At 44.0% G+C, this 10000-nt stretch overlaps 1 protein-coding gene across 1 annotated transcript in view; it reads right to left on the bottom strand.

Annotated features, from left to right (window-relative positions):
* Positions 1-10000, bottom strand: part of nrip2 (nuclear receptor interacting protein 2) — a 48170-nt gene that overhangs the window by 16151 nt on the left and 22019 nt on the right. The window contains exon 2 of the mRNA XM_048268545.1: positions 5587-6018. Within this exon, the coding sequence (XP_048124502.1) occupies positions 5587-6018 (432 nt within the window). The remainder of the gene's footprint in view (positions 1-5586; positions 6019-10000) is intronic.

Below are 10000 nucleotides of genomic sequence, written 5' to 3'. Positions count from 1 at the left end.
TCACCCTCCTCTTCCTCATGCCGCAGAGAGCCACCTCGTGAGCCGTGTCTGTCGGCAACATCTTGTCTGGGCAGGAAGTGGTCGTGGAAAGTATTTTTCTCTCTTTGTGTATATGTAAGTGTATGTGGTTTCTTTGTTTCTGTAGGTGTAAGATGTGTGTGTGTGTGTGTGTGTGTGTGTGTGTGTGTGTGTGAGAGAGAGTCTATGTGTGTTCTTGTTTTTAAGTCTATAACTAAAGGCTATTTGCAGCATAGGGTCATTCTAACGAAAGATCTACCAAAAGAGATCTACCATCTCTATATGCGTGTGTCACATTCTGTGGCACCTGTCATCCACAGCACTGGTGTTTCTGTAATACAGACAAGGTACACAGTGATGTGTGTGTGTGTGTGTGTGTGTGTGTGTGTGTGTGTGTGTGTGTGTGTGTGTATGTGTGTGTGTGACACGGTAGTTTCACACAAATGTGTGTTAAGACGTAACAATAAGAAGAAATGAGTCAGAGTTTCCACCCTACCGCCTAGTCACCACTCTGTCTCAGTGGCCTTTGTCACTGCATCTGGGGCTCCGCCGTGTGTGTGTGTGTGTGTTTCTGTGTCATGGATGTTGTTTGTTAGGAGACAGAATGTGTTTCTGACCTGCTGATTTAAAAGACATGAAGCATGACACACACACACACACACACACACACACACACACACACACACACACACTCAAACTCAATCCAAAAGGGAACAGTACAAGGTGATTATTATATACTGTATATTCTGTAAGAATGGACTAAACCAATGGTCTCATCTTTACATTATCTAGAGGCATCTTCCAGCTCTCTATCCAGCTCTCTCTTTCTTTCTTTCTCTCTCTCTTTCTCTGTCTGTTTCTTTCTCTCTCTCTCTATTTTCTTTCTCTCTCTCTCTCTCTCTTCTCTCTGTACTTATAACAATATACTTTAAAGGAGCTTTATTAGCATAAATATAACCATTTGAATACTCTCAAGGTACAGTATGGTTTGGCATGGAACTCATATTCACATTCTCTCTCGGTCTCTCTGTCTCTCCCTCTCTCTCACACACAAACACACACACACACATACACATCTCCCTTTTCTCACTTCTATCTTTTTCATCCCCCATTCCTGCCTCTCTCTCTCTCTCTCTCTCTCTCTCTCTCTCTCTCTCAGGGCCAGATGTACGTTTTTGCGGCCACTTACGGCGTAGTTGTTTTGCAATATGCACATAAAAACATAGCAAGGTATGTACAAACAGGCCGCACTGAGGTAAAAGCGCAGACTGCCTGTCGCGGGAACTGAAAATGGTAAATTGCGCTTTTCCGTGTCATGCATATGCATTCATGGGAGGGTCAAGGGGAAAGTGGGAGTTTCCCGTGAAGAGATGGGAGGGGAAGAGCGCCTAATTATGTGTTCTGAGGTATGTACAAAAACAGCCCATGAAAGCGCATGTCTATTTTGCGCCTAAATATCTCCGCCTTGTAAAAGCAGGTGTTAATCCAAATTGTGGTTAAATGCATCAATGAGAGAACCTTTCAAATACAACAGAATCACTATATAGAGCACCAGTTTTGCGTCTTTGTAATATATCAAAAGCAACCTTAACTTTCGTTGGCCTTTCGATTGTCTTACTTTCACTTTCACGTCATCCACTTAAACTTTCCTACTTGCTAGATTTGACCAATCTTCCATAGCCTACGTGCACAAGTAGCTTGAGTAGAACCACTGATCTTCATTATCTCCCTGCTTGTTGACATCTTATCATGTACCGGTATGGTATTATTTCATAATCGCTAAATGTTTGATTCTTTTTAATGTTGTCATCAGTTAACTTCATTCAACTGCGCTTATATGTAGGCTATGCCGTTTAGTTGTCGATGTTCGTAAATTGTGGCAGGGGGCGGAGAAAGGCCGAGAAAGGCGCAGATTACCCGATGAAGTGAGAGTTTGATAAATACCACGTAATACAGCGTTCGCTATCTGCGATTTGTCCAAGGTAAGGGATAATGTATAGAACGCCAAGTCATTATTGGAAAATAAGTCCCTTCAGGGCGGGACAAGACCCTCCACTCGCGGCGTCGGGGATCGGTTCGCCCTGTCGGACTTATTTTCCCAATAATGACCGGGCGCTCTATACATTATCCCGCTTTATTACACGGCTACTTGCCAAAACGAAATAATAAACTCCCCACAATATGAATTTAGCCTACATAGCCTAGCCTATTTGTTACCGTTAATCGTGGCATTTGCTGAAATAGTTCACAACAACACGCTGAACTTGAATCAAACATTTTTTAGAACACAGCTGATCAACCGTCTGCTTTCACTTTTGAATGAAGTTCCAGTGCTTGCGTAGGGATTTGAAATACCTGAAATAGAAGCACAAACTCCGTTGCCATTGACAGCGGGTCATTATTTTTTTCAGAGGTCATTTCCCAAGAAATAATGATTGCTAGAACTTTGGGAAATCCTATTCAAGTCAATAGAGCGTTCTACTTGCCTTGTGAAGAGCCGTGTAATAAGCGCTGATAACGCTACGTTCGCAAATGTACGTACATCTGGCCCTCAATGTTACCAAAGCACAAAACCAAACAGCATAACAATTTCCACTTTAACAGTGAGAACGTTGAGGGAAAGGGATAAAAGGACATAGGATGAATAGAAATAGTAACATGAAAAAATGTGTGTATGCTTTCTCTCTCTCTCTCTCTCTCTCTCTCTCTCTCTCTCTCTCTCTCTCTCTCTCTCTCTATCTGTCTCTGTCTCTCTCATTCCCTCTGTCCTACTCTCTATCCTCATCTCTGAGAAGAGTATAAATAGCATTGAAGTGAGAAATTATGCAGTGCTTTCTGTCATGGAGGCAAAGTGGAAAAAAAGCACAACAAAAGCAAATTACAGAAGAGCCCAACAGCTGAGCATGTGTGTGTGTGTGTGTGTGTGTGTGTGTGAGAGAGAGAGAGAGAGAGAAAGAGAGAGAGAGATATATGTGTGTGTGTGTATGTGTCATGCATATATGACAGAGAGATGTGTGTAAATGAGTGTGTAAATCTACATGCATGTGTGGTTTAATGAACATGACTGTGTGTGTGTGTGTGTGTGTGTGTGTGTGTGTGTGTGTGTGTGTGTGTGTGTGTGTGTGTGTGTATTCACATGTGCATGCACATGAGTGTGCTTGACGTTCCCACATTACTCCATATGATGCAAAATCATCCATGAGCATGGAGGGCTCAGGAGGAGTCCTGATTAAGCTGTCATCTATGTATCTATGTACTACCCACTGTATGCATCTATGTACTACCCACTGTAGTATGCATCTATGTACTACCCACTGTAGTATGCATCTATGCACTACCCACTGTAATATGTATCTATGTACTACCCACTGTAGTATGCATCTATGCACTACCCACTGTAGTATGCATCTATGTACTTCCCACTGCAGTATGCATCTATGCACTACCCACTGCAGTATGCATCTATGCACTATCCACTGTAGTATGTATCTATGTACTACCCACTGTATGCATCTATGTACTACCCACTGTAGTATGCATCTATGCACTACCCACTGTAGTATGTATCTATGTACTACCCACTGTATGCATCTATGTACTACCCACTGTAGTATGCATCTATGCACTACCCACTGTAATATGCATCTATGCACTACCCACTGTAATATGTATCTATGTACTACCCACTGTAGTATGCATCTATGAACTACCCACTGTAGTATGCATCTATGTACTACCCACTGCAGTATGCATCTATGCACTACCCACTGCAGTATGCATCTATGCACTACCCACTGTAGTATGCATCTATGTACTACCCACTGTAATATGCATCGGCAAACACACACTCTCCTCTCTCACACACACAAATCTACACATACATCAATTGAGCATGTATATTTCTGTGTGTATTTGATGTGTGTGCTTGCATATGTTTCTTTGTGTGTGTGTGTGTTTGTGTGTACAATATATGTATCTAACTGTGACTATGACTTTGATGTGTGTGCGTGTCTGTGTCTGTGTCTGTGTGTTTGTGTGTTTGTGTGTGTGTGTGTGTGTGTGTGTGTGTGTGTGTGTGTGTAGAGTCTTGGGAAGAGGAGCGGAGTGTTGGTGGTGGTGGTGGTAGAAATTGCCAGTTTGCCGCTTGCGCCCCCTCCTCTCTCTTTAAGCAGCTTAATTGGGGGGGGCTATTTTTACCCCTTTCTGTCAATCAGAGTTGTTGTTTTGGAGTCTAGGAAGCCGGCCATGTTTTCACTGCTCCGTGCTCTCATTGTGCCCTTTTCCGTAATAGCACTCGTATTTGGAGTGACATTTCATATCTGAATAGAACATTAACGTTGGAGTTCACAGGGGCATTAAAGAGAATATCTGTGTTGTTATTTATTATTTGTTGTTTATTTGTTTGTTTGTGCATTACTGCAGCATAAATACAGTGTTTACAGTGTCTAAGTCTGTGGTCTCTATGTGTTTGTGTGTGTGAGATAGGGGGGAGCTGTGTGTGTGTGTGTGTATGTGTGTGTGTGTGTGTGTGTGTGTGTGTGTGTGTGTGTGTGTGTGTGTGTGTGTGTGTGTGTGTGTGTGTCCAGGAGAGCACCAGAGTGTTTTGCCCTGATTTTAATAATCCTCCTGATTGCTCCTGCTGTTCCCAAAGGTCACTCTGATAGTGTGTGTATTCAGCTATGACCTGCATGACCTTCAGCTATGACCTGTACGACCTTCTCCGCCCTCCCATTTACTGGGAAATATAATTTACCTACATTCACTGGAACACATCTTTTTTCTTTACCATCTCGAAGGCTCTTGCTTGTTTTTCAGTTTGTGCTTGTGTGTGTGTGTTTCTATAAGTGTGTGTGTATGTGTTCACACACGTGTGTCTCTGTGTGTGTGTGTGTGTGTGTGTGTGTGTGTATTGGAAAGCTGAAAGGATAAAGGATCTCTCCCCTCTCTCCAAAAGGTTGAGGGAACCTTATGTATTTAGTTCTAATGACTATTCAGACGCAGAGCCTTTATATAAACCCCTGTCTGAATGAGTGAATAGGAGTCCTGCCTCTCAACCTTCAAACACACAGACCTGTGTGTGTGTGTGTGTGTGTGTGTGTGTGTGTGTGTGTGTGTGTATGTGTGTGTGTGTGTGTGTGTGTGTGTGTCCTGCCTCTCAACCTCCACACACAGACCTGCTCAAAGCTGTCCAGTGTTTGAATGGGAAACAGCTCTCAGAGCTGGGTTTGTCTATTCAGGGCCTGGGTTTGGGAACTGATTAGTTCTCATTACTGATCGGGATTTGCCTGGCAACCATGGTTCATGATTCATATTAACAGTTTAATTAATTATGCATATTCCTCCATAAATCGATACTCTGTCACCCCCCCTCCTCTCTCTCTCTCTCTCTTTTTTCTCTCGGCTTTTGCTGGTTTTTAGCTGGTTCTTGATTAGCATGTTCTTCTGATCAACTCCAGATGAAGAGTCTTTTAAAAAATTCTATTGATGTACTTTATGTTCTTTTAAATATGTTTTAGTCTATGTGATGTGCTATATTAATAAACATCCCTTGCCTTGCCTATTTCTTACCTTGCACTGGACAACCAAAGCAGCCAGACAGGATGTCTCTCTTTCCTCCATCCCGTCTTTCTTCTTTCTCTCCTCTGTTTTCTCACTTCCTCCTTTCCGCCCTGGCCTGGTCTGCTGTGTCCCCGCCTTTCCTCTCCTCCTCTCCTGGTCATCGTCCTCCTCATCTTCCTCTTCCTCCTCTTCGTCCTCCTCCTCTTCCTCGGACCTCAGGCTCTTCTCGCTTTCCTCGGGCGACTCGCGTTCCTCGGTGGAGTCGTCCGCCGTGCTCTCGCTCCGCTCCTCCGTCTCCGTGGAGACGCCGCTGCCTCCGCCGCCGGGCTCCTTGCTGTCGGCGAGGGGGGAGCGAACTCGTGCCGCGGCATCTAGGGCGTCGGCACGGATACGGGGGATGTTGCCCTCCAACAGGCGCCTCTGCACAATGCTGTGGGGTTGCTGCGAAGGGGGGAAGGAGAGAGGAAGAGGATGTGATGTCATTTCATGATGTCACAGTAAGTCAATGCTAGACACTTTAAGACCTCTGAAGTTCTCCTACATAAAGGACCCAAAACCATCTTTGCCCATGTAAGGAGATCTGGGTACCATCTTTGTCTATAGATCTCTGAAGTTCGCCTACAAAAATGCTGATCGCCTACAAAGATGGTAGCTCTCTTGTAGGCGAACTTCACATAATCACCCTGATAGTGTTGTCATATGATGTCATTACTCATCTCATTTTGTGTGCAGTGTGGACATTTTTGACAGTAAAGGTGCTCTAAACGATGTTATGCGGTTTCTAAACTAAAACATTTTTGTCACATACAGCAAACATCACCTCACCATCCGCTAGCTGCCTGTGCCCTGAATACACTGTAAAAAACACAGTCTCAGTGGACAGCCCAGACTCCAAAAACGGCAACAAAAACAACCTGGACCATAAAACATAACAAACTGTTCTAGCCAATCACCGATGGAATGCGCGTTTAGGAGAGTTTCAATGACACGGGAGGGGTTTGTTTGAACGTCAACAAAAGTGACGTTATCCAACATCGATTAGAGCACCTTTAAAATCACATTACAGTTATTGTTATGAATATCAGTTGACATTTAAAGTCTATCTTTAAGAGACAGAGTGGAAGTGATGTCACAGAGCACCTGTCGCTTGCTGAAAATCCAAGACGAGAGCCCTTTGTGGCCCTGTATAGAGGAGGGAGGTGACGTAACACCGTGAGCAGTGGAAACACACACTCCTGTTTCTTTTCTTTTATTTAGAGTGCTCACTGTGAATAATGCATGACACACACACACACTCTCACATTAACACTCAATGCACGCAGCAATGAGAGCAGTTTTTAAGCAGAAAGCCCTGTCTCACACACACACACACACACACACTTATTGTCTCACACACACACACACACTCCCTCACTTTCTCACAGTGATTTTTTTTTTATCAGAGTAGCGTTTTAGTAGAAAGCCTTATCCCGCTAAACACCAGATTAAATTACCAGTCTCTCACCTTAATAATAATAATAATAATAATAATAATAATAATACAACTTCACACTCACTCCAGCTCCGGTTTTTCTTATCCAGACCAAGACACTTCACACTTCATAACCAGACACACTTTGCTTTCTCGGGTAAGCTCTTCCAGACAGAGGCACTCAGATGGTTTATGTAAAGGGACTTGCACTACACTAAGGTTGTAATATTACCGTTGTTTATGACTGAAAAGTAATATCAAAGACAGGTTCTCGCTAGTGTGTGTCTGCTTCCCCTGCAAGGACACACAATATCAAATGAAGACTATATATTTTACCTCGCGCCCTGAGGCCGCTGAGGAGCCTGTTGTTATGCCAGCCCAAACAGAGACTGTAATGAGTTTCTATAATGTGTGTGTGTGTCTTTCCACCTGTGTGTGTGTGTGTGTGTGTGTGTGTGTGTGTGTTTGTGTGTGTCTGTCCACCTATCCGCCTGTGTGTGTGTGTGTGCGTGTGTGTGTGTCTGTCCGCCTGTGTGTTGTGGGCCGACATTAGACAGCTCAGCTAAGCACAGGATGGAGTAGAAGCTTTAATACCAGGAGGAAATAAGGTTAAAATAAAGTCCCCCTTATTCAATTAGATCTGCTGAGCAGGAGAGGCAGCCAGGGAGACAGAGAACATATGCCTGGTGTGCTGTACCATGCTTTTGTTGTTCTCTCCTCTCTCTCTCTCTCTCTTTCTCTCTCATGTTATAATTCAGGGAGACAGAGAACATATGCCTTGTGTGCTGTACCATGTTTTTGTTGTTCTCTCCTTCTCTCTCTCTCTCTCTCTCTCTCTCTCCTTCTCTCTCATGTTATAAGTAAGTATAAGTATATATACTCTTTTGATCCCGTGAGGGAAATTTGGTCTCTGCATTTATCCCAATCCGTGAATTAGTGAAACACACTCAGCACACAGTGTGACTCATTATGATTCAATTTGGCAAAGGCCTCCGCATGGTCCATATGTCGTTCATACTGCATCGTGTTCCGGAGGGGAACGTGTGTTTATACTGCATTATGTTCCGGAGGGGAACGTGTGTTTATACTGCATTATGTTCCGGAGGGGAACGTGTGTTTATACTGCATTATGTTCCGGAGGGGAACGTGTGTTTATACTGCATTATGTTCCGGAGGGGAACGTGTGTGGTTTTTTTGTTGTTGTTATTTTGAAGGTGTTTTCTGTGGGGTTTTTTGTCTCATGTGCAGATTAGGATCCATTACACTTCTCAATGAATTCAGCAAAACTCTTCTTATGCTTCTCACACACACACACACACACACACACACACACACACACACACACACACACACACACACACACACACACACACACACACACACACACACACCACCCCTCTCCATCCTTCACATCCTTTCCTCTCATTTCCTCTCTTTCTCTCCCTCACAATGTTAGAGGGTCAGCCACCAGTAGATTGGCCAACCCCATCAATAAGTCTGGCAGAAGGTGACTGTCACAGCAGGGGTTGACAGAGTCTCTCTCTCTGTGTGTGTGTGTGTGTGTGTGTGTGTGTGTGTGTGTGTGTGTGTGTGTGTGTGTGTGTGTGTGTGTGTGTGTGTGTGTGTGTGTGTGTGTGGCAGAGGCAGGGTAGCATCCTAATGAAGGCTCTGGTCTAATGCAGCTGGGGACACGCCTGATAAACAATGCCTTCAACTCTGACAGCTGGGAGGAAGCTACCCTAAGACATTATTAGCTATGTGTGTGTGTGTGTGTGTGTGTGTGTGTGTGTGTGTGTGTGTGTGTATGTACGGCATGCATGAATGTGTGTGTAACATGGCTATATAACAGCCTGTATAGTATGTGTGTGTGTGTGCGTGTGTGTGTGAGAGAGATAGAGAGAGAGTGAGAGTGCTTGTTTGCATGTTTATTTATTTACTTGTTTACTCTGTTGCTCTCCACATGTCACGTCAGCACGCAGAAGAGTTGTTACATAACACACGCCTGTGACTCCTCTATAGGAAATGTGTTGCCATGGCAGGTGTGTGTGTGTGTGTGTGTGTGTGTGTGTGTGTGTGTGTGTGTGTGTGTGCCCTTGAGTGATTCCTCTATAGGGAATGTGTTGCCATGGCAGGTGACACCTGTGACAGGGGTGTGATTATTTTAAACAGTGTTCTAGCAACAGTGAGCATACGCCCAGATACCATAGATGACTATGGGACTAAGCTCTCTCACACACACACACACACACACTGTATGCATTTCTATCTCATTTCTATGGGGCTTCCCTTTCCAGTTGAGTCTACATTTGCAACAGGAGTAGAAACTACATTTGGATGTCTCAATGAACTAAAAAAAAACATTATTATGCAGTGTTAACATGTAAACGGGAATATGAAAGGAATATTTTATCAACAACTCAAGTAAACCCCATAATCACAATATTGACTTATTCTGAATAAGGTCAACAGGCGGATTAGTGCTGTGCATGCAAACATGAATGAATGACTGTGCAATGAAATGAAAAACAGAGTTCAACCAGCATCTGTACGGAGGAGCACCGGATCTCTCCAGACCCAAACTCCCCAGGCGGCCCGGCTCAGAGCCATGAGACTTCTGCCTCATCATCTCATCATCAAAAAAAAAAAACAGCACCATATTTGGACACAGGGCCGCGTAGGGACCCGTATAGGGAGCAGAGTGGGTTTGGAGTCTCTGTGAAAACACCCCCACCCCAGAGGGCTGAAGGACACGCTGTCCAAACCAAACGTGAGAGAAGATATGGGGGGAAGTGGAAGACACCACAAATGTCTGTATATTCTCATGCGAGGTTCCTCATGCCATCATTCCAGATGATATGTTTATGATCATACCAGGTTCCTGATAATATGTTTATGATCATACCAGGTTCCTGATAATATGTTTATAATCATACTAGGTTCCTGATAATAGGT

This window comes from Alosa alosa, chromosome 17 (genome assembly GCF_017589495.1).
Source record: "Alosa alosa isolate M-15738 ecotype Scorff River chromosome 17, AALO_Geno_1.1, whole genome shotgun sequence".
NCBI classification, from domain to species: domain Eukaryota; kingdom Metazoa; phylum Chordata; class Actinopteri; order Clupeiformes; family Clupeidae; genus Alosa; species Alosa alosa.
Note: the sequence above shows the minus strand (reverse complement) of the source record. Positions and strands in the feature narration are given on the sequence as shown.